Source organism: Pyxicephalus adspersus, chromosome 9, assembly GCF_032062135.1.
Source record: "Pyxicephalus adspersus chromosome 9, UCB_Pads_2.0, whole genome shotgun sequence".
In the NCBI taxonomy this organism is placed as follows: Eukaryota; Metazoa; Chordata; class Amphibia; order Anura; family Pyxicephalidae; genus Pyxicephalus; species Pyxicephalus adspersus.
In genome coordinates, this window is record NC_092866.1 from 5,874,776 (window position 1) to 5,900,452 (window position 25,677).

At 41.4% G+C, this 25,677-nt stretch overlaps 1 protein-coding gene across 3 annotated transcripts in view; it reads left to right on the plus strand.

The window, feature by feature from the left end:
• Positions 1–25,677, plus strand: part of URI1 (URI1 prefoldin like chaperone) — a 65,118-nt gene that overhangs the window by 21,154 nt on the left and 18,287 nt on the right. For 2 of the 3 annotated variants that reach the window (XM_072422416.1, XM_072422415.1), the window contains exons 3-4: positions 2,732–2,810; positions 3,858–3,993. In XM_072422416.1, coding sequence (XP_072278517.1) covers positions 2,732–2,810; positions 3,858–3,993 — 215 coding nt within the window. The remainder of the gene's footprint in view (positions 1–2,731; positions 2,811–3,857; positions 3,994–25,677) is intronic. The other variant, XM_072422417.1, reaches the window with a different exon arrangement.

Consider the following 25,677-nt stretch of genomic DNA (forward strand, 5'->3'; position numbering starts at 1 on the left):
CCCTTGAACCACATATTTCCACACAATCAATAAATAAATACAATATGGAAAGTATTCTTGATTTAGCTGGAGCGTAGCTAACAAAACTCGCGCAAATGTTGACGAAAAATATTTTCTCAATTAAAAACACGCTGAAATTATTTTTAGTGCACACAGACACAATATAATCTCCAAAGTTTCCATTAAACATAAAAGATGAAGCTGTCGTGTTAATAAATATCACAATATAGCTTGGCTTAAAGTCGCGCTCGCTAGCAAAACAACATAAAACCCAAGATTCACCAAATTGTATAAAGACGACGCACTTAAAATCACATTACCCCCTCATTAATTTAGAGTTGTGTGAAAGTGATGACCTGAAAATGAATATTGAGCATATAATGTGTGTGTGGAAGTTACTAATAGGGGGTATGGTGGATGTATTGGCACATCTGCAGATTCTTTTATGTGTATGCAGAATTATACAAAACGTAATCTTGCTTCACAAATCAAGGGTGTGAGCCCAAACTGAGTACCAATGTTGCTTTTCTTCATTAAAATACATCAGCTTTATAGGCGGTGAGGCTGATGGGCACCCATAGTGGGAACAGGAGCCGTGGCTAAGCAAATAGTAGGTCACCAATCTCACATTCCCACCTCACTCTAATATTACTGGTTAGCAACACTAACATCTCTCCCTTCAGGCACGTTGTTTTGGCATCGCCTTCCATTCTGCCCTCTTCTTTACAATTGAGAACATTTCCAGGTCCTGTTACTTTCATCTGCCAACATCTCCAAAATCCGACCCTACCTGTCCCCAGAGACCACCAAAACTCCTTTTACCACGCTCTTATTGTCTCTCGTGTGGACTACTGTAACCTCCTCCTCTCTGGTATTCAACTAACCCGACTCTCTCCTCTACAATTCATTATGAATGCTGCAGCCAGACTCATCCATCTTTCCCACCGCTCCTCTTCTTCTGCCTCTCCTTGTGGTTCTCTTCATTGGCTTTCATTTCACTGTAGAAACAAATTCAAATCCCTCCATAGCTCTTGTTCCACTTACCTTTCTGATCCAATAGACAAACACTCCCCTAACCATTCTCTTCCCTCCTCCAATTACCTACTAATGACTTCCTCACTCTTAACCTCATCACACGCATGGCTCCAAGACTTCTGTAAAGTTGCCCCGACTCTCTGGAATGGTTTTTCTCATCTTATTCAGCTCATTAAAAAAAGTCGTTAAAACTTTCTAAGTCACCTACCCGTCTTCTTCTGTCTCTTAAGCCCTCACTACTTGCCCACCATACCTTTTCCCTTTCCTATTGTATGCTACTTTCCTCTTCTCTTGTAGGTTCTTCTGTGCAGGGTTCTCCCCTCCTCCTGTGTCACTCTTTGTATCTATCTGTAATTTTCAGCCTTTATTAATGTACATTGCTGTGTAATATGTTGGCGCTATAATGATCCCAGGCTCGCTGGACACCAAGCTTACCCAAGGGGTTACAATGAGATTCTTTTATTGCACAAGGGACAAATGATTTCCTTCTGCAATAAATAAACTTATCTGCCTAATGACAAATTACCCTCACCTGTACTTGATCTGTCGCAGGTGCTACCATCTTCATCCACTAAAGATCTTGGGCTATATTGATTGGCTAGGCCGGCCTGACAAACCCCTGCGCATGTGTGCTAAAATTTGTCCCTGTAGCCCTTTGGGATGCCAAGATACCTGACACCCTGCACTAAGCTGTGCATTGGGAACAGGCGGGTTGGTATGCTTTATTGAAGGGACGTTGCCTGTTCCTTCTGAAATAAAAAATGCTGCTTGCTTGCAGTTCTGATTTACTAACATTTAGAGCAAAGCTTGGATTTGTTTGCCATACTGTCCCTGGCAGATAGGAGAACCCATAGCTTGGCAATGAGCAATAAGGGCCGGTTCAGGCCTCGAGTGATCCCACGCTGCTTTAGATGGGCACAGCTTTCCATCCACCCAGTCACTTGCACCTAAAGAACCTGCATCATACACTTCTGTATTGACTTAACATGAACAGATATATCCCATTAAGGGAAGGTTCAGGCCTGCTTCGGGATAGAGGGATCCTGTGTGACTCTCCGCTGCTGACACTTTGCTGCTTGGTTACTCGTAGAGCATTTCTGGTTCTTAAAACACCTTTACAACTGGTGTCCGTGAATGGTACTGTACCGCTTACTGGTGCCCCCATTTATTCTTTTTGGGACTGCCGTGGGGACAAGCTCCTTGTAGCATCTCCCCTGAGGCAGTGTTTCACTGGCATGGGGAAGTGGTCACAGATTGCAACTCCATTCTGGAAAGCATAAAGCAGGTTTATGTACTGCTTAGCAAGTGAGTTTAAGTTTAAATTAAACAATCTCTGTTGACATCATTCTAGGTTTAGGCTTTGTGGGTTGATCATCAAATATGGTGCAGTTAGCTTCTGAGCATCTTTACAGCACCCGCTGTTTGTTTACATGTGGAGGCTGGCAATATTCCAAGTCCATGCTTGCAAGAAAAGCATTGAGTTGCCCATAGGTTTTGCAGGAGAACCTCCAGTTCTGATGATCTGCCGGCAATAGAAATATTTATCAATGAGTTCTCAATAAAATTACTTTTTAAGAAAAATACCAGGGTGACTTTGTTAAATGCTGAAGTTCTTCTTTCAAGATTCTCTGCATGCTCCTGATGGAGTACAATTTATTTCTCTTCTGTATTTAATAAAATTGTCTGTTTTCTCCAGGAAGAAGGTAGAAAGTGACTATGACGCTCTCCAGGAAAGGCTTGGCTCTCTGCCCGATAAGCTGACCTACGATATCATGGTAAGAATCATTTTACTTTCCCCACTTGGTTCTGAATAGAAAGTTGTGACATTTCAAAGCTGAACTCGGGGCATACAGCTAACTATACAGATATAGGAAATATTTTACCTGTCATTGTAAATTTGTATTCCTGCCCACCCAGTACTTAGATTTACACAACCCTGCTGGATAAAAGAGCTGTCGGTGGCCTGAGTTTTATTTACTACCTGACTGGTCTCTAAATTGATCCACCCTGTAAAAGTAGAGAATGGATTATTACCTTTCCAGTGGGTTACAAGTGCAGTCTTCTGTGTCATGCCCAGAAAATGTTGTCAGCTGGGTGGTATGGAAAAGCAGCCAGGTTAAGGAGTGTCACTAGAAAATTCAATGCATTTGTTAAATAATGCAATTCTCACCCCTGTCACCTTCTCCCTTAGCCCTGCTGCTGGCCACAAGTTGTCCTGGCTCTTCCCAACTCTCAACAAGCTAGCATCTGCTTCCAATGGCAGTATTTTACACAGAAATTTTTTAAGCTGGGTGGGAAGAAGCTGTAGGTGGGTGGCAGCCCCAGGTATTAGATAGTTAGTCAGGTTGAAAAAAGACATTAGTCCAACCTATAGTTCAACCACTAGGGAAATAAACATGTCCCAGATATAAAACCCTATGGACATAGCTTGTATCAGGAACCCCTGATACAATTTGCTCCAACAAGGGAAACAAATTCCTTCCTGATTCCATGAGGCAATCAGATGTATTATGACCCAACTTTTCAATAACCACCCATAAACAGCCGGGTGGTTACTGAAAAGTGCTGGGTGGTGTGCCCAGCTGGGGAGAACACTGGATGGGCATCTGTCAGGTGGCTTAATGAGAAATGCTGGGCGATGCACACCGCTATAACCATCTGTGGAGAACTTTTACATAAAGCAATTTGTTCCCTTGTGGCTAAAGTGGAATCATTTTCATTTGACGTTTTTATGCCCCGGGTTCAGCTTTATTGTTTTTGTGATTTTCAGGTGCACACCTACTGTTAAGCCTGAAGCTTTACTGATATTCTTTCTTCCTTAGGTACCCTTCGGTCCCCTGGCTTTTATGCCAGGTCGACTTGTCCAAACCAATGAAGTCAATGTTCTGCTCGGGGACAACTGGTTTGCCAAATGTTCAGCCAAACAAGCCATGAGTTTAGTTGACCACAGGAAAAAACGTAAGTGCACCTATTTTTTTTTTTCAATAGGTGAACTGACTGTGCCAATGATTTATTGGGAGAATAGAAGAAACTGGCTTTTCACTTCAAAGCAATCATTCTTTGTGTGGTCACTTAGGACAGTGTTTGGAAATCAATACCTCTCTGCATTCTTCAGTTGCTTTGGTAGAGGTACCAGCCTTCTTGGCCTTCCAATTGGCCCATGTGGGCACCCAACAGCAATAGGCCAATAGAGAGATGATAGGGTGTGTTGGTTGGAATGTACAAAAAAAAAAACATTGTCCAAATTTTTGGGGTTTCCAGGGCACTATAAGGGCTTTTAGTACATACATTTGCAAACTTTTCAAATAAAAAAAATCCTGGTAATCTGCTAGAAATTTACCACTGAAAGCTTCCCTTAAACCAAGCAAGATTTCCTGTGTCAGTAATCACTTGCAAATATTTTGCATGTGCTAGAGCAGGATAATGAGCGTCTAAGGAGTACCCACGTGCAATAATTGTCATTGGAAAGGAACTTTCACGATTCTTTCCAATGTCAAAAGACTGAACGATGCATGAACGAGCGCTGTACATATAGTGCCGTTCTGCTTCATGGAGAGGGGAGGGTCTGAACGATGGAGCGGCACCCCACTGTACTCCCTCCACTTAAATCTTATTATGATCGTTCTGACAGATCCACGGATGATGGAATGCTTGACCACAAGCGCTGTACACACGCCAGATTCTCCTGATATCAGCCCTTATCGCACGAGAATCATCTGACGTGTGTACATAGCCTTAGGAGCCTGTAGTGTTTCCTGGCTGATCAAAAAGAATTGTTTTGTGCTTTAAAGAAAAAAAAAAATGGGTGTGTGTATATATTGCAAATTTTTTATGTTTGGTTTCCCCAGGCATACAATTTAAGTGTTACATAAATGGGTTTAGTATGGAGTAATGTAGTCCTGGGTGTGTCTGGCTAAATATTTTGACTGTTCTCTCATAACTTTAAAAGTATTTACAAGAAAAACAAATGAAAAGCTCAGATAATATCATATCGCTGTCTGTTTAATTGTGCTAAAGGCTAACACTAATTGTCTAAAATATAAAAAGTATGCTGGATTTGGACTCTTGGTCTTGGTGTGGAAAAAAAGAAAAGCGAGATGTTGGTCTCAAATGCAGATTGATCACATAGTGCACTCTTTTATAACGTGGCGGAACCCTTGAAAAAACTTTCAGGGTACCCCCTTCTATAATTACTATATCCACAGCTCACAGTATATTAGTGTGCTGGTCAGTGGGAAGAATTCCTCTTACGTTGCTGGCCATTGGGAAGAATGTCTCCCTTACAGATAGCCAAAAAGATCATTGGAGTCACTTAAACCGACATGAGGTGCAAATTGCAAATTGCTCAAGGAACCCCTAGCAACCTCTGGAGGAACCCTGGTTGAGAAACTCTGGTTTAGGGGATCATGATTTCGGAGAAAGACTTACCTTATCGCTTGCTCCTGCAGCCACTGAGGCTCTCTTCTGCAGGGTTCTGGTTGGCTAAATTCTTTATGCCAAATTCTAGGCTACAGACAATAAAACAGTGCAACATCAAATGTTTAGAGTCCAGTAACCGCAAATTTTGTTATGAAATGTCAAACAATGAATGTGTTTTGGAGCTTTTAGAACATATCCTTCATCTAGGATATACCTTAGGGTTGTTTCACCGTTTCCTAGGAAAATCTAAAGCTGTCATCAGACAAAGCCCCAGCCCACATATATTAAATTGTTTCCTGCAATCACATTCCCATAGTATCCAAATGTAAGGTGTGCAATGTCCTATCATAGTTTGTTTTCTTTGGAAAGCAGCTGGGGAAAAACTTAGCCCCTGCCAGCATGTTGCAAAGTTGAATCCTAGCTGTCTGTGTGGAAGCAGAGGTCTCTGTGCCGAGGATCCAACAGGTGCATTGCTAATTTAGAGTTGGAGATCTTCAATCAGTAAGAAACCTGAGCTTTGCTAATTGCTGAACTATTCAGCCGGGGTATTGGACCCCTATGCAAAGGGACCACTGCTTCTGCACACAGAGCATCGATCCTTACTTGCAGATTCAAGCTGTAAGACTTTTCTTACCTGTTTAATAACTTCCCTACAATGTACTTGTAATGATGATTTAAGGTGAGTGTTCAATTGGCATTGAAAGGACACAAGGGTGACTGATAATGCTTTGAAATTGTCTGTAGCATACAGATATATATATATAATTTTGTAGTGACGTAGGAGTAATGATACTTTGCATCTTTTCTCCTGCTTCCCTTCTTGATTAGGTGAGATGTTAATCAGACTTCCTAAATGCTTACAGTGAGATTCAGGATCCAGCGCTGGCACGGATACAACCTACACCAGGGAATATACAATTTACCTCCTCACCAAACTTAGTCTGTAAACTCCTCTGCTGACTTTATTTAGTTCTTTAACCGCTTCATGTCAGCAGGATTTGCAGCTTTTTCGATGGGAGATGTCAGGATTGTTTCCAGCAGGAACAAGTGGGGGACCAGCATTGGCAGCACAAGTCGGGTGTGTGTTTATTATAGGTGAATGCAATCACAGCACAGCAAACTGTGAATATCAAATATTGTGCAACACACAGAGATAATAAGCTATACCCTATTTAATGTACAGCGTTGCGTAATATGTTGGCGCTATATAAATCCTGTTTAATAATAATAATAATAATAATAATAATAATATAAAAAATACTACAGTGTCCCCAGACCCTTTTAGCTGGGTGCACCACCTAGCACTTTTTTGTGACCATCCGGCTGTTTTTAGGTGGTTACTGAAAAGTTAGGTCACACTACATGGGCAGCCACCCGCCTAAAGCTGTTTTTTGGGGGAGGCGGAGAATTCTGAACTATATACAATGGACAAGAATGACAGGAGCAGGGCGAGGACAGGATTTAAGAGGGAAAGTGGCCGGAGCACCAGCAAGGATTCCAGCACAAGGGTTCAGGTCCAATGTTATGGTAGAGGGAGGCATGTGAAGCGGGAATATTTAGGCCTACCGGTTAGGAGCCACAGGTGTACTAAACCAGGAGGTAACTCTACAGCAAGCCATCTGCTGGTTGCCAATGGAAGCACATGCAAGGCGTGCTAAACAACAGTGCCATCAGCAGGCGACAAGGGGAACTGCAAGTATACGGACAAGACAGCATGAATTTAGCATATTTATTTTGGGCTTCTGTGCCAAGTACAGAATTACATTTTTGGAGGCAAACTCTCACTTCCCACTACCCGTCTTCTCTTGCATGCGCTGCTAATCCATTGCTTTACCTGAGCTATCAGAATATACCCGGTATGAAAAGCATTTGACTTCCTCCAGGCATATAATAGTCACCCCTAAACAGTGACATCAATGGTGTGTTACCCTGTCTTGGCTATCAACACTGCCTTTGTGTGTCTGCGTGCAGTTGCAGCATGGTCATCCAGGACACGCACCCCTGCTTCACTCTCAGTGCCAGTGTCTTACCGAACAGATACCAATATTAGCTTCTGAGCAAGCAAATGACAGGTTCCCTTTAAGTTTTTTAAGATTGTGGGCTACCCAACCCATAACTAAAAGTGAATTAGCTGGAGAGTGTGTCTGCCTTCAGAGTTGGAGAATGCCTGTCCCTGTCCAGGGGGTTTATAGATTTATTGTGGAGGCTCGGTAAGGAAGAACGGTGCCTGCCAGTGTCTTTAATATAAGTACATGGCTCTGTGCTGATGTTTGATTAGATTTGTTATTAGTTTCACAGGGGAGATGAGGAAAAGCTTTGCTGACCTGACATTAACCTCTCACTGTCAGAGCTTTTCTAACCTGACTTTAGTGAAGAAGTTCCAAAGTTTCTGCATATCGGAAAATGGAATTTCTTGGGTATGAAATTATTTTATTATACATTGAATTATACTTGAAAAATGCTGTTCAATCTGGACACCAAACGGGTAAATACCCAGTTAGGGCGCTATTTGTAATTCAAGTTCCCTGGCAAAATGGCATAGCCTTCTGATTTGATAGTTTGCCCTAAAATACCCCCTTCCCTACTGGCCGCATGGCGGCTCAGTGGTTAGCATTCCCTTTGCAGCGCTGGGTCCCAGGTTCAAATCTTGGCCAGGACATTATCTGCATCGAGTTTGCAGGTTCTCCTGGGTTTCCTCTCTCCTGTTTTCCCCACATTCCAAAAACATGGAGTTATGGTAATTGGCTTCCCTTCCAAAATTGACCTTAGACTGTGACATATATTAATGACATATGGGTATGGTAGGGACATTAGATTGTGAGCTCCTTTGAGGTACAGCGCTGCGTAATATGTCGGCACTATAAAAATACAATATGATAATAAAGTTAATTGTTTTTTTGTAATACCAGATACAGACAGCGACACAGGAGAAGGAGCGGATCCCCTTATCCTTCTCCTAAGTTTTTCCTTGCAATACTTACCGTTTATTTATTCATCAGGTAGACTCCGGGGTACATTTCCTTTTTTTAATGGGTTATGACATTCTGAAAACAAGATAGATTGTGTTCACGCTCCAGTATAATAGGATGTGATAGGGAGATGTGTCTGGAGGGAAGGCATCAAATGCCTCGGGGGGATCCTCAAGGGAGGATCATATTGACAGCCCAAAATCTAAACTGTAAGTTTGGCAATGCATTCTTCATGCTTCTAATATTTTTACAAGAGAGCAGAATGGGGAGACTAGAACCCTTTCCAGGTATGTCATCAACATGTGACTTTTACATTTGTTCCAACTCATCCTATAGAAAGAAATAGGTTAGAGCAATGTTTCTCAATCATTTTCACATGGGGGAAGCCATGAACTAACTTTCAGGTCTTGGGGAACTTCTACTAAAATTACTATATCCACAGCTCACAGTATATTAGCCCTGGTGGTCAATGGGGAGAATTTCTCTTACATTGTTGACCATTGGGAAGAATGTCACCCTTACATATAGTGTAACTTGGTGCATGATTCTGGGAAGCGTACATTATTTTTATTATTATTATTACATGCTAATTATATAGCGCCGACACATTACTCAGCGCTGTACAAAGTCCATAGTCATGTCAATTTTTTGGGGGGGGGGGGGAGCCAATTAATCTAACTGAATGTGAGAGGAAACCCACACATACACAGGGAGAACCTGCAAACTCCATGCAGATAGTGCCCTGGCCAAGATTTGAACCTGGGACCTAGAGCTGCAAAGGTCAAAGTGCTAACCACTGAGCCACTGTGCTGCAAACAGGCAGGAATGCATCTTTTATTGCAACAAAACAACTTTTCTGCTCACAATTTTCTCAATTGGAACTTCAGTTCCACTTTATCTGCAACCCTTCCTCTGCAGAGTTCTTGTTTAAATCCACCCAGAAGCGGCCGTTCGCTGCAGCGAGGCATAAAATCAGAGTGTTTTGTCTCTATCCTTCCTCGGAGAATAAAAAAAGGATGAGTCGCCGGGGAGCCCAGCCAGCTGTGTATCAAAACGTCGAGCTCAAGCGCGTGGGGCCGACTGACAAGTCAAGTTACAACGCTAACCTTTCAGGTGTAACTGCTCCCTCCGCCAGAATACCGCTGTGACAGAGAGGATGCGTGCCGGTGTCAGCTTGTCACATGCAGCACGCCGCTGACATTTTAGGCCATCGTCAAGTTATTTGTAGTGTAATGGTTCAGATTTCCAGGCTAGCAGCTCCGTTGGCTTCCAGACCTTAAAGGGAAAATGCAGCCTCATTTGGTTTTGTTTTTTTTTCCAAAAACACATTTTGTATTATTGCAGCATTTTCCTGAAAGTGATTGTTTGGTGTAACTAGTTTATATTTGTTTTCTGATCCACAATTATATACAGGTATGTTGGTGCTCCCTCTGGTGGACAGTTGGATATCACAGATAGTATTTTATTTTACTACTAATAATATTATTTTTAACAGGATTTATATAGCGCCAACATATTACGCAGCTCTGTACAAATGACAGACAGATAGAGACAATGACGCAGGAGGAGGAAAGGACCCTGACCCGAAGAGCTTACAATCTAAGAGGTGGTGGAAGTAACACAATAGGAAGGGAGAGGAGAGAGAGCATTGGACTGATTGCACAGGCAAGGTCCACCATTGTCATTGTATGTTAGGGTTACCAGGGGAGTGCGTGACATGATGACCCAATGTTAAAATAAAGAAGAAAAAAGAGCCTGGAGTTTATTCCGCATTTTTTTTATTATTAAAAAAAGTCCCTAAACTCTAACTTTGGCTAGCATGAGATGTTATAGTCTGCTGCAAACAGGAGGAAACTTTTTCTCATTCTCCTCTCCCCCAGCGATCAGACTGCAACGTTGAAGCTCTGTTGCAAGTCACAAGGTCAGAGACTGCAGCGAAAGGTTCGTTTAGTATTCTGAATATACAAAGCATAATTATTACACTGGTCAACAAACATTTTCTTGCCAAACTGATTAGTCATTTTAGGTTATGATTGATGCACAGATTCCAAATATGATATTGGTTTTGCTAGATAGGCTCTAGTTTTTGAAATAATAACCTCATAGAAAACTAATGAAACATGAAAATTAAGCAAAATTATACTAGATATGCCTACATATACAAAGGTAAAATTTTTGAAATACCTAATTTCAATACCAGTATATTTACAAAACTAACCACAAAGAAGTCATTGAAAAACTCAATTTGTATGATTTCCTTTTATGCTGATGATCAGGACAATCACATTGAAGGCTCCAGCAGTAGTCTGCCATCATGTGTCTATCCTATCTGCCCTGATACCTTTCTTCCATCACCTTTATATCTTGATGGAACTGTTTTCCTGGCCATTTTTGCAAATGGCTATGGAGATAGTGTACTATTATGCTCATAGTAGCACCCAAATTTTTAAAGTTTAAGAGCAAGTTTTCTACCAGTTCTTCATAATTTTGTGCTTTATGGTTACCCAAGAAGTTCTTGCCAACCATGACATTGCTGTGCCAAGCGGAAGCTTCAGTATCAGTCATGTAACTTGTGAAATTTGAATCATTTATCAGTTTCTGAATCTGGGTCCATCAAAGATTCCTGCTTTTAATTTTTCAGTACTCAGTCCAGGGCAGAATCTACAAATGTATTTGAAGCAATCACTGTCCTTGTTGTTCTTTGTTCAGAGCTCTAACAAATTGCTTTATTAATCCCAACTTTATGTTATGTGTAGTGGAGGGAGAATGATTTTTTTTTTTTCCAACCATTGGCTCGTTAATGACGTTCGCTGCACCTTTTTTCATGTTTTCCCTTGGAGGCCATGTCACTTTCTTCCAGTGATCCTGCTTTGCTCTACTATCCCACAATCAGCTGAAACATGGCTACTTTGTGTATCCACTTTGTTGTCCAAGTAGAAAGTTCACTATTTTTAAATCAACACATATGGACCATTGGTGTTCATGATAGCAAAGCTCTTGTAAAACCATTTGGATATTTTCATATTCTTCTTTAAGTTTTGCTGAGTGACCGATTGGAATTGATGCATAACAGTTGCCATTATGCAGTAAAACAGATTTCAAACTTCGAGTGGAACGGTCTATGAAAAGCCGCCAGTCTTCTGCTCGGTATTCTGGTACTCCCATATGGTCTAGTAGTCCAGGGATGTTACAACACAAAGTCTCCATCTTCACTGAAATATGGTCGGAGTGCCACCTCTCATTTCTTTTCTTTTATCCTGGATTCTAAAAGTTCAGATGCTTGTTTTGCCAGACATAGGTCACGTATTAAATCATTGAGCTCTTCTTGGGAGAACTGCTGGTTTGATGAAACACTTCATATTCACTTCCACTGCTAACTCCTGGATTACACTCCCTGTATATCCTCCATGTCGGATACAGGAATATCAGGGACTGAACACTGCTATGGGAACATCAGCACCATGCGGCACAGGTCGTCTTGCCGATTCCAAATCGGGGTACTCCAATTTGTTTTTCTTGTAATGATTGAAACCTTTCACATTCACAGCAAAAAAATAACAATCATTAAGATGATTTTTGGGCTCTCGCCATACCCTAGCTACACCAAATTTCAAACGTTTCAGTTTTCCATTTTTCCACCGGACGTAGACACTCTGCACAAGTTTTGCATACCATATGGGGAGACCAATACTTATCTTGGTCCCCCAGTTTAACACCAACATATGCAAGATAGGCTTGTTTCACAAATTCTGTAAAGTTTCTTTTTTTCACAAATGTAGCAAAATACATTAGGGTCATTTGAACAACTTCTTCTTGAAGAACTCATATTTTTGTAAAAAAAAAAGAAAATGTATGAATAAAAAGTAAGCAAATGAAAGTTTCATGAAAATAATGCTACATGTATTATATAAAATGCAAAACATTGATGTAAAAAAGATTGATAATAATATACCTATTAATAGGTAAAATTGTTTATTCCAAATCCTGTATTCAACTAATTGGCTGATGTCATTTCTGGATTCAGCAGACCTGAAATATACTAAATATATAGAAAAATCCTTGGAAAGTGGAAAAAAAAATTTTTTGTTGAGCTGTGTTACTTTTATTATTATTATTATTATTATTATTATTATTATTAATATTATTAATAATAAACAGGATTTGTATAGTTCCAGCATATTATGCAGCGCTGTAGATTAAATACGGGTTGCAAATGACAGATACAGACAGTGACACAGGAGGAGGGGACCCTGCCCTGAAGAGCTTACAACTTTCAGATGTTGGAAAAGGAATTTGAATTACAGACAAACCGGCAAAACCTCTGAACGGCAGAGAGACATTGATTTCCAATGTTAGGATGCTAAAATTTCCCTAAAATTGGGTGATGATATAAGTATGCTTAGTATTCTGGGTGGGAAAAAGCTGTAGGTGGGTGGTGCCCCCTGTATTGTGACAGCCGGGTGGTGGCTGAAAAGTCCCGGGTTGTGTGCCCGGCTAAAAGTGGCCAGGGATAACACATGCTGCAGGCAGGAGGAAGACATTCTACTTCCCTCCCAGTGATCAGACTGCAACACTGTAACTTTGTTGTAAGTTACAAAGTAAGAAGCTGCAACCTTTCTAGATTTTTGTATTCACCACAGGCACCAGGCTTTGTCATTTCTGGCCATACATCTTAGTAAAAGAAGTATATGGCGACCCTGGGTGATTCCTGGTGACGCCGTCCTCCCGGAGAGGAATATAGATGAAGGCATTGTCAGGGAAAGCTGTGTGATCCCTATGAGAGATTTATATATACCTGGAAGTGATACTCTCATGCATATAGTTAACAGAGCAAATTAAGGGCAGGTTAGAGCTGCTTTGAGGTTGAACAATTCCAAGCGGCTCACTTTGCCGCTCGGTTCTGAACTGCACATTTGACAGCTGGCAGCATTAAGCGATACTAGTAGAGCTCAATGCGGCCCCTATTCATTTCTAGTATTTTGCCTGGATTTTTTTTTATGTTGGGTGGGAAGAAGCTGTAGGCGGGTGGTGGTTCTTGTATCGTGACCCAACTTTTCAGTTACCACCGAACCGAACAGCTGGGTCACTAAAAACTGCCACCCAGCTAAAATGGGTTGGGGACCGCACTGATTCCTGATAAGCATCGGAGGCAGCATATCCCTGGCAGTAGGAAGCGATAAACACACCATAACCTCACGGCCATCGTGAACATAGCCTTTGTCTAGTTTAAAAATGAAGAACTAAAGCTGCGTACACACTGCCAATTTTTGTCGTTGGAAAGGATCTTTCACGATCCTTTCCAACGACAAGGGACTGCACGATGCATACAGCACCGTTCATGCTCTATGGAGAGGGGAGGGGGAGAGCGACGGAGCGGCACCCTGCTGCGCGCTCTCCCCTTCACTTTCATTACGATTGGCACCCTGCTGCGCGCTCTCCCCTTCACTTTCATTACGATCGGCTGTCGTCCATCGTCCGTGGATCCGGCAGGACGACACCAACTGTACACACGGCAGATTTTCGCCCGATAATTGGCCGATTATCGGGCGATAAAAATCTGACGTGTGTACGTAGCTCTAGCCCAAGTTCACCTTTCAAGAAGATAACCTTTCATGATAATCTGATGATGTAAAAGTCAGTTTGCAGGTAACCAAAGCCAATGAAATGCCCGTAATGTTTTTGTTTTCATTCATATCTCTCCTGATTGCTTTTTGTTTCCCACATCCTCTGGCACGCTCAGGTCTGTTTGGAACCCATTTGCTAAATTCGGTGCTGTAAAATAAAAAAAAGTACCATAATTACTTTTTTTTTTCTTGTCGCCCTTCCAGAACTTTTTTCATGATCTGCATTCCGCACATTAAGTCATTAAAGTTCTTTTAAAGAACTTTTTGATATGTCTATTTTTGGTGGATAAGCTCAGACTGCATTGCAGCATAAATATCTTGGCAACAAAAAAAAAAATATATTCCAAACTATTTAGCATAAGAAAAGAAATCATTGGTTGGAGGAGACGGAGGAGAGAACCTTCTCTGAAAGAGCAAATTACCAGGATTATTGAAATAAGGAATCTCGGGCCGCAGCTCATTGATTGATTTAAGGCACCAGAATGAGAATCATTTGGCGAGGTTAATAAACGTCAGAGAAGGCAGCGGCGACAAAACAGGCAATTAAGAGCCGCCAGAGAAAGAATCTCTTGAAATCAGGCGTTAACGGTCTGTATGTATATATAGTCGGGAGAGGGTGGTTGCTTTTTGTGATTGGAAAATTTTAGGAGCTCTCCAAACACTGATTAGGTGTCTTGAACAAAAAAAAATTATTGGGGGGGGGGGGGGGGCAAAAAAAAAGTTTTGATCCATAATTTTTTATAAAAAGAAACATTTTTAAAGGGCAAGGTCACATTAAAAAAAAAAACAAAAAAAAAAACACACCCTTTCCAAAAATACTCAAGCTAAACATTGGTGGCCTTCCACGTTGTCTGATGCCTAATGCACAGTGCTGGGCTCTCCATGCACCTCCCATGGATTTAAAGCGGAGGTAAACCCCGTTATACTCCCTATTCTTTTGCAGGGCACCGCCATCTTCTTCCCTCTTTTCTTCCTAATTGTGATCATTATTTTTATTATTATCCATTATTTATATATCAAGCAGCGACATTAAGCAGCGCTTTAGAAAGCCATAGTACATAGTCATGTCACTGGCTGTTCCACAAAGGGGCTCACAATCTTATGTCCCCACCATAGTCATACGTCATTATTACAGATCAATTTTGGGGGAAGCTAATTAACTTAACTGCATGTTTTTGGAATGTGGGAGGTAACCGGAGTACCTGGAGGAAACCCCACACAGAGAGTACCTGCAAACTCCATGCAGTCTCCTGGCCGAGTTTGGAACCTGGGACCCAGAGTTGCAAAGCCCACAGTGCTAACCACTAAGCCATTGGCCAGGGCCAGAATGACGCAGGGTAAGCCGGAATTGCCAGGTGTCTTGGAAACCAACGCTGGGCATGTGCAGCTCAGCGTTTTTGACTGTTCCATTGAGCAATCAGGCAGGTTTCAATTATTTTTGCATAAGGGACATCACCTGTCCTTTTCTGCAATATTGCCCTGCCTAACCCAAAGTTCTGTTTTAAGTGAGGGGTGTAAATGTACTGCAGGAGTAATGTCCCATAGGAATTTAGTGAGTAGGCACAGAAAATCCGGTACTAATTCTTGCTGGGCTTGCAGGAAGCTTTTACCTCTGCCGGGGTAGGTAGATGATTGGATGGGGCTACACTTTGTATGTTGAGGAAAATGGGAAGTATGGTTGAGAAATGTACAAAACATAGGCTTGTCCTTTAACAATTTTAATAATATTAGGAAGGGGCAGTTAGGTTGCTCTATTTACCTTTCCGTCTCACGTTTGGAGTTGTTAGACTAAAAAGCAGAGCTTTCTGCGCTTATTAAGAAATGTTTCCGTGAGCCAGAGGGTTTCTCTTGAAAGTGAAATATAAATAAAATAGTATGTGTAGTCCAATTTTTATAAAGCACTACCGTTTAAAATACTGCAAAATGATTGGCTATTTCACTGCTGAGGTGCAGTGCCATCCCTTATACAGCTGGTGGCAGTGTTGTGCTTCACAGCACTGCTTTTTTTTCACCAATTAGCCGTCAGTTCTGTTGCTGATCGCCACCTACAGTTCAATGTGGGGTACTAGTATATTTTCTTAGAAATAGGATAAAATAAAAAATATTCAAGAGCTCTAGTTCAGCAATTTTTTTTTTTTTGTCTGGATGAGGTCATCAATTTGCTGCACTAGAAGTTTTTCCTCGGTCTTCTCTCCTCCGATAATCAGACTTCAATGCAAAAGGTGGCAATCTGTGTCAGACAATTGGGAACACAGCTCAGGATTTACATGATGGTGTCATCTCTGAGTAGACATCTTCAATTAGGAGGAGGATGGTGAACTTGGATAATAAAGGCTGAACAAAGATGGCTATGACCTGGAGAAAAAAAGAATGCTTTGTCAGGTGGAGAACTGCAACTTTGTGAGAGGTAATAAATACATGGAAGTGTTATACTTACACATTACTTCACATGTACAAAAATGTTAATTAAATTATCCCCAGTGCAAAAAAAAAAAAAACGCACCATGATGTGTGCACCAAATGTCAATCTACTACAAATTGGTCAGTGCAAGACGGCCATTTATAGCGGACGTATCCCTTTTATAGGATACTAAATTAACATCAGAACTTCAGATCTGGACCCAGCTCATCCACCACCTCCCCCTCCCCCTCCCCCTTTTACTCCTACAACAGACAAAATATCACAAAGTCACGTTAATCATTATAGAAAAATGCACCAGGAAGCCTGTTCTATGGAATTGTCTTTCTTGAACAGCCAAACCCTCACGGCTGTGATCGCGTGTCTGTTCGGCATCTGTTCCCCGATACCGGGAAACACTCGATGTGCAGAGCATATGCCCCAGACAACGGTTACACGTAGCTGCTTTTTGGAGTTTTCTATTCTTGAAAAAGTTGTTCAGCATCATTTTTTTTCTTAATATACCACTTTATATAAGTTTTTGAAATTGTGTTCTTTAGATCTCTGGAGCACCAACAGAAAAAATGGAAATTAGAAGTTAAAATTAGTTGTTTTTCAAACCAACATTGAATTTATCAATGCCCCTAAATGACCCTGTGACTCCTCTATAGGGCAAGATGCTGCAAACAGCCACTGATCAGCAGTTACCTTTGTGAAGCAGCATCTGCACTGCAGTGTTCTCCTTGGGCCCTTTTAGCTGGGTGCACCGCCTGGCACTTTTCATAACCACCCGCCTGTTTTTGGGTGGTTACTGAAAAGTTGGTTCACAATACAGACACCTGCCTACAGCTTCTTCCCACCCATCATTTCTGGGGTAAACATGGCAACACTTCACATTCACTGAGGTTAACCTTAATATGAATACTTCCTTATGAATAACCCTGGAAAATAAGCAAAACATGCCCACTTAAACCTTTTACATTCTGGAGGAATAAAGTTTGTTGAAATGCCTGATATGTATGATAATCTAGCTGTATGTTGTTTTTTTTAACCAATCATATTCACAAGTAAATCATTACAAAGAACAAGGGGGCGCTCTTTGTGTCTGGAGGAAAAGTTTAAGCTCCTGATAAGGAAGGGATTCTTCGCTGTCCGTGAAAATGTGGAATCGACTCCCTCAGGAAGTACTTTCAGCAAATACTATAGATTGCTTTAAGAAAAAGCTGGCTGATTTCTAGAAGCACAGAATATTACTGGGTATTAAGGCTTTAAAGTAAAAATAACAGAGACTGCTAAACCAGGGAACATCAGATTGCCTCATGGAATCGGGATTTGTTGAAGCAAATTGTACCAGGGATTTTTTTTTTTGCCTTCCTCTGGACCAACTATATCTTATAGGGTTTTATATCTGGGATATGTTTATTTCCCTAATGGTTGAACTTGATGGACTTATGTCTTTTTTTAACCTAACCTACTATGTAAAGTTCAGAGATGTTCTGTGGATTGTGAGATACTTCCTAATCAGAAGTGATAATTGGTATTACATTGTATGAGCGGTGTTGGCATTTTGGAGGGGTTTTGTGGAATCTTGCAATGGATGTGCTGTGAGGGCCAAAGTGTGTTAAAATTGCCCATTAAATGCCCATACATAATGCTGCTTCAACGTTCGAAAGATCTGAAATCAGGATCAGGGGTCAGGCTGGAAAGGGTGGGGCTAGATGATGCTGGAGATCCTCAGAGGCTGGCCCTTTGTGCTTTTCTGAATCTTTAAATGTACAAAGCGTGAAACTCACAGTGTGCAGGGAAATCACAATAAGCAAATTCAGTCCAGGAGAGGAATTAGAACTACTGTGCAAGGCTGGAGGTCAGCTTTAAGACTAAAGCAGTCCATACACCCATCTGATCTTTAAAGCACTGTGCATAAATTTATCAAGGACCCGTATAGATGATGTTATAAAATGTGAGTACATCAAGCAGTAATAGTTCTAGATTACGTAGCGCAGACTTTATAAAATCCAGCAGCTCCTCATAGGCGGAGCACTGTGGATGCAGGGAACTGAAATTGATGGAACTTTTTTTTATCTAAATTTACACATCTTCAATTTTGGTGCATATCATAAACTTTTCACCAATTGTTGTCACTTGGAATTGTGTTTTAAAGGGACACTGATCTGAAATAGCAGAATTTTGCACATAGGAGTTTTTAAACCAGCATTTCCCAACCAGGGTTCCTCCAGAGGTTGCTAGGGATTCCTTGAGCGATAAGCAGCTTGTGCCTCCCAGGTCAGTTTAACTGATACCAATAGTCTTTTTGGCTATCTGTAAGCGTGACATTCTTTCCAATGGCCGGCAATGTAAGAGGAATTCTTCCCACTGACCACCACACTAATGTACTGTGATATATGGATATAGCAATTATAGAAGGGGTTCTCTAGGACCTGAAAGGTATTCCAATTTATTATATGAAAGCTGCAGATTTAAATAGACTGAAAACACCTTTTGATATGGATTTACCTGTTGATTTATGTGAGTTTAGTGATTAATATAAGGTCCACATTAACGCTCATCAGTGCTCTATAAAGGAATTTTTCAGCACGAGAAGCAGTGCCGGAGTCTCAAATACAACAAGCTAATGTATAGCCATCAACTTTGTGTTTATTGTAGTCTAACCAGAGAAAAATCAATTGTGATTGTTTACTGCACTTTCTGTGTAGCTTATTGAACAAGCTTAAATGTCATGAAGTTTTCCATCCATTTACAGCATACCGAACACCTAATATTAAAGTCCAACTCTGGGCACAATATTCTTTCTATGCATATATGAAAGTAATACCACCTTTTTTTTCCTAAAACTAATCTCCCCCCATGGAGGCTGGCGCCTGCATCCTGCAAATCTGCTCCTCCACAGGAATAGTACAGCTAGGCCCCTGAAAATTTTAAAAGCTCAAGGGCCTTTCTTTTCCAGGCCATCTAGGTTTAAAGTTTGGTGGGGGTGGGGGGACAGTTCTGTGGATGGCATAGAGTGGAGAAGGGTGGAGACAAGTCTTACCTCCAAGTGGTTCGGTAGTACAGTAATTTACCATATCTTGTTGGGTGTTCATGTACCCTGGGGTATGCTTGCTGGCTGTTAATTGATGGCTACCGACATACCCTAAGGACTTCTTGCTGGCCGTCTATTGATTGCTCCCTATATACCCAGAGGACTTCTTGCTGGACCTCTAATGATGGCTCCCTATAAACCCTGAGGACTTCTTGCTGGGCGTCTATTGATGGCTCCCTGTATACCATGAGGACCTCTTGCTAGCTGTCCATTGATGGCTCCCTATATACCCTCGCAAATTCCTGCTGGCCGCCTTTTGATGAGTCCCTATATACCCTGACGATTACCTTCTGACCTGGATATTGATGGCCCCCTATATACCCTGACTACTACCTGCTGGCTGGATATTGATCGGCCCCTATATCCCCTGAGGACTTCTTGCTGGGCCATCTATTGATGGCTTCCTATATACCCTGAGGACCTCTTGCTAGCCGTCCATTGATGGCTCCCTATTTCCCCTCGGGACTTCCTGCTGGCCACCTTTTGATGAGTCCCTATGTACCCTGACGACTACCTGCTGGCCTTCTATTGATGGCTCCCTATATACCCTGAGGACTTCCTGCTGTCCACCTTTTGATCGGCCTCTATATACCCTGACAACTACCTGCTGACCAGATATTGATCGGCCCCTATATACCACCATAAGGACTTCTTGCTGGCCAGATATTGATGGCTCCTTTTTTTCCGTTGATACTTCTTGCTGGCCGTCTGTTGATGGGTTTCTATATACCCTGAGAACTTCTTGCTGGCTGGCTATTGATCGCCACCTATATACCCTGATGACCCTTTGCTGGCTGTCTATTGATGGGTTCCTGAATACCCCGAGGACTTCTTCATGACCGTTTATTGATGGCTCCCTATATACCCTGATGACCTTTTGCTTGCCCTCTATTGATGACTTTCTGTATACCCTGAGGACTCTGGGAAATGGCAAGGAAATTGCAATGGCATAAATGAAAGGTAAGTATATACTACCAGGAATGGAAGCAACTTGTGATTTTGCCCTGAATTAATAAAGCACAGGTTTGCTTTAAAACAAAACTAAACCCGCAATACTCACCTTTCTATTTTCCCTCGCAGGGCCGCTATATTCTTCTTTCTTCTCTTCCAGAAGATGATCTTGAGCCATCTTGATTGGCTGGGTTGACGTAACTCCCACATAGGCCCTCAGGAGTTTAAATATTCCCAGCACACGCAGGGGAAGCCAGGATTGCCGGCTATCCTGACAACCAAAGCTGAAGGTGCGGATTTGCAGCTCAGCTCTTTTTGACAGATACCTGTGAGTAATCAGGCAGGTAGGAAGGATTATTTCAGACATTATTTTAGATTAATGACCGTCTGATCGTTAATTTTTAAAAGTGAAACTGCTTTAAGGGTCCATTTCTTACTTTTGGCAAAGATTTTCCATAAAACCAAACTATACACAAACTATCATAATTTTTCCTTTCCATTTCCTCTTATTTATTGTTTCTGCATTGTTATACAAGAATCATTTTTGTCACCACCTTGGCCAAAGCTATCTGGGTCACATGGCAAGGATGAACGTTGTAAATGGCAAAGGGGGACACCTAAAAGTACCCATTGTCATTTTATTTGGGCTTCTACATTGAAAGTTATCTGTACTGAAATGTATCTAAATACCTTCTAAATATTTTATAGGATCGCCCAAATGCAAGAAGAATTCTCTTCCATAAAGCAGCCAACAATTTCTAATTAGTAGGCCTTTAACACTTTTGTCTCCACAGTGTTCAGCTCAAAGGGGGATAGGTGGTTTCGGGCAAGCGTGCAAGCTAATTGAAGGCGTTCTCCGTAATCCATGTCGAGCGCTCTTTGGACGCTTAGCTAAACCTTCCCGCTCTAATATCCACTCTCGAAGCTTGTAAGAATTCCCAGCTGTGCCAAACACTTGTGGTTTGATCTGAAGAATCACAGATGACTCTTAAATGGCTTTCAGCGCTGGATCGGGAAGAGATAACAATGCATTCTAACATTTTTTTTTTTTATCTCTCCTTTTCACGTTTTGCTAATTAGCCGCCACCATGGCTCTACCAAAGCACCTCATTTGTCACCCACACTGCGACAGCTCCCGGGCACTTAACCCGGGCGTTTGCTGGTCGCTCCCCTTACTGTCGTTCCTCCTTGGTATTGTAGAGGTTAACAACTGCAATATGCGGCAGCTGACAGCTGCAATGTGTGGCCACAAAACTGCATTTTTAATAACCTCCCATTTTAGAAGGGGCCAAGGCATCCGCTGCTTAAGTATTGATATTTTTTGAAAGATCTGAAAGGGGGGGTTGGTCGGGGTAAACTATGTAAATTACTACAGCTTCTAATTTTATTGATCGGCAGACAATGCCGCACATAGCGTCCCTCTTATCCTGATGCATATATAATAAATGTCACAAGGTCATTGGCTGTTGGTATGCGCTCGCTTTAAAATGACGGATGAATTATCGTAAACCACATTGTTTAAAGGCAGTAAAGATAGAACTTTTGTTAGCTTTAAAATTTTGCATTTTAAAACTTTAAAAAATACACATTTAACAGCTATGTGATGATTAATATGGTATTTTTATTTTTAATGCAAGCAGTGGAAGTACATAAGTTTGACCTGCTGATGGTCTCTGGCACTTTACAGCAGGGCTGGGGTGTGAGAAAATGAAGTACTGATGTTGTCTGGTGTGCTGCCGTGCTCATGTGCAAGGTGTAGAAAGCAGAGTGACTGAGAGATGAACTTATCTGCTGCTTCTGCTTCCAATGCCTCACCATAGACTGGGGGGGATAGGAGTTACAATATCTGTAAGTACTGTGATCCCTAAAATGGAAGGACCTCTTTTATTGGCTGGAGCCCTTTCTCAAACAGATGAAGCATTCATGTCACTGTCTGTATCTGTCATTTGCAACCCCTTTTTAATGTACAGCATTGTGTAATATGTTGCCACTATATAAATCCTGTTTATTATTAGTAATATCAATAAAAATAATAATAATATTAATGTTAAAGGATAAAGTTAGAATTACACTCATCCTAAATTGTCTTCTGCATTTGCTTATGTTCGTGTCCAGGTAGATCCATGTGTATGAAATATCACCAGTCCATTCCAAGAGCATCTTTTTGCATGGAAAGATAGGGTCATCGTTCTTGTCATGGGCGGAGGAAGAGGGTATGCAGTAATTCCCCCCCAAACGTTTTTTTGAGCTTAGGGGGTAGAAGCTGTAGATAGATGGCAGCCTCTGTATTGTAACACATAGTTACTGAAAAGTTTTGGGTGGTGCGCCCAGCTAAAAGAGACTGGAGAGAACACTGAACATGGCCAACAAAAATCTTTTTACAAGCATGCCGTTTGTAGAGATTTTTTTATAGAGCAAGCCTACATGTTTCACTGTTCAACCCAGGATTTTTTTTTTTAAATGGGTGGGAAGAAATTGTAGGTGGGTGGTAGCCCCTGTAATGTGACCCAACAGCTGGGTGGGGTGGTGCACCCAGCTAAAAGGGTCTGGGGAGATCACTGTGTTTGTACCCATGGAAGGGGTAGGAGTTGGGGGTTGCACCTTGAGCAAAAAACTCAAACTATTGGTCAACTTTTTTTTCCCCGAGCTGTTCTGAAGCATTTCTAATATCCATATTTACCTTGAAGCCCAGCTTCTGCAAAAACAAAGACTCCAACCTCCAGAACTTCCTTAAAATAAAATAAAAAGGCACTCTAATGCTCACCACCTCTTCTGGTTTGCTCCCTGATTCGACGTCTTCTTCCAGGTTAAATCGGGATTCACCCAGGGTCGTTTAATCTACTTCCTCTTATCCTAGCATCACCATCAACAGCCGATCCCCTGTCCTGGACTCGTGAGGGAATGCTGCAGGAGTGGTGGAGCTCTATACAGATCTTTTGGATTTACTAGAGAAAGGAAATGTTAGAAGGATTAATGGTATGACCATCCCGAAGACACCTGGAAATAAGCCCCGTTTAGTTTTTTTAATTACATTTATGCATGTGTTAGTGATCCAAACGAGAACCTTTTCAGGTTGGAGAATAGATGTTTCTCAACAGCAAATATAAAGATAAGAAATTCTAACTCCTTAAAACCATGCTTAATCCACGTTTTCTGTATTGGGTCTAGGCATCATGCGTTGCCAACAATGGTATCACTCATACATTCATGGCTGGTGTACTTAAAATGCCTACAACTCAGGAAAACTTGACCACCGAAAACTTCCCTTACAACCATGCAATGCTTCCTGTGTCTGTAATCACTTGCAAATATTTTGCCCGGTAATGTGCGTCTAAGTGTGTGGGAGGACACCAGAGTACCCAGAGGAAACCCACACAAACACGGAGAGAACCTACAAACTACATGCAAATAGTGTCTTGGCTGAGCCACCGTGCTTCAGAGGGTACAAAAGAAAACAGAAACTGATAGGAAATTGCTGGCAATGATTGATAAAGAGTATATAGCAAACTTTATTCCAAACAATAATTCTTTCAAGTAAAATTCTAAACATTACACAAAACACATGAATAAAATCATCTTGTACAAAAAAAATCTTAGATTGATATAGAACTGCTGAGCAATGTCAAATATTTCTGACGCGTTTCGCTGATGATGCCGCATCTTCGGGGGATAGATAGCAGTCTCATACCAAAAAAGCCTTGCTATATTCCAGCAAAAGCCAAAGTTACAGCAACGTTCAGTTCAGTCCCATTCAAATCAATTGCAAGTTGTATGAGAAGGTCCTTTACATGCATGAATCCCGATGCTGCGTCCATGTATATGAAATAATAGCAAGCTAGATTTGTTGTATAAGATGTTTTTAATCATGTGCTTTGTGTAATGTTCAGCGTTTGACTTAAAATACTTGGAATTAAGTTTTCTATATACTCTATCAGTCATTGTCAGCAATTCCCTATATATTTTGTTTAGTTCTGGAACATGTTTATGGTAAAGCTTAGAATGAATGGCCCATGATCTGTAAAATTGGTGGAACAAATAATACAAAGTAAAATTGACTTTTTCTAGAATCCTAACTTTGCCCCCAAACAAGGTTTCTTAACCAGGTTTCTAGGGGTTCCTAGGCTAACAAAAATCTTTCTACAAGCATGCAGTTTGCAGAGATTTACATTGAGCAAGCTTACATGTTTTGGTGTTCAACCCAGGAATTTTTTTTAAAATGGGTGGGAAGAAATTGTAGGTGGGTGGTAGCCCCTGTAAAGTCACCCAACTTTTCAGTAACCATCCACAAACAGCTGGGTGGGGTGGTGCACCCAGCTAAAAGGGTCTGGGGAGATCACTGTGTTTGTGCCCATGGAAGGGGTTAGAGTTGGGGGAAGCGCAAGATTTGTTTTAAAGGATGATTTTAATCATGTGTTTTGTGTAATATTCAGAGTTTGACTTAAAAAAATAAGTGGAATAAATTATAAAGTTTTCTATATACTCTTTATCATTCATTCCACATCTGTTTTGTTTAGTTCTGGAACTTGTTTATGGTATAGCTCCGAAAAGCCCATGATATGTTAAATACAAAATACAAACAAATAACATGAGAAAGAAAAATTTATTTTTTTCTAGAATCCTAACTTTGCCCCCAAACAAGGTTTCTCAATCTGGTTTATAAGGATTCCTAGGCAATATTTGTGACTGAACTTAATAATTTATAAAACTTTTTGACCTTATTTTTTAAATCGGAGTTTTTCAATCGGTTCCTCCAGAGTAGAAGTCGCCAAGCGGTGGTCCGTGAGAAAATTTTGGTTATCCGCAGCTCTGGCCAGTGTGCCCCCCAGCGGGGTCAGAAGAATAACCCCACTGGAGGGGACACACTGGACAGAGCCGCATATCATGTCCTGGGTACAGATTGCAGGCTCAGGCCGGTGGCTGGGTTGTGTCTCTGGACACAACCTGCCCAATCTTCCATTGCAGGCTCAGATCTGTGATGGGAGAGTGGTCGGGTTCTGGCATCATGACATTACTATGTGGTAAGTTTCTTCCTCTTTGAGTGACACATGGCTCCCCGCGCATGTGCGGTCCGCAGCCCACAAGTTTAGTGGTCCGTAGGTCCAAAAAGGTGACCACTGCTCCTGAGGTTGCTGGGGGCTCTTTGAGCCTCTTTGGCTTTCTGTAAGGGTGACATTCTTCCGA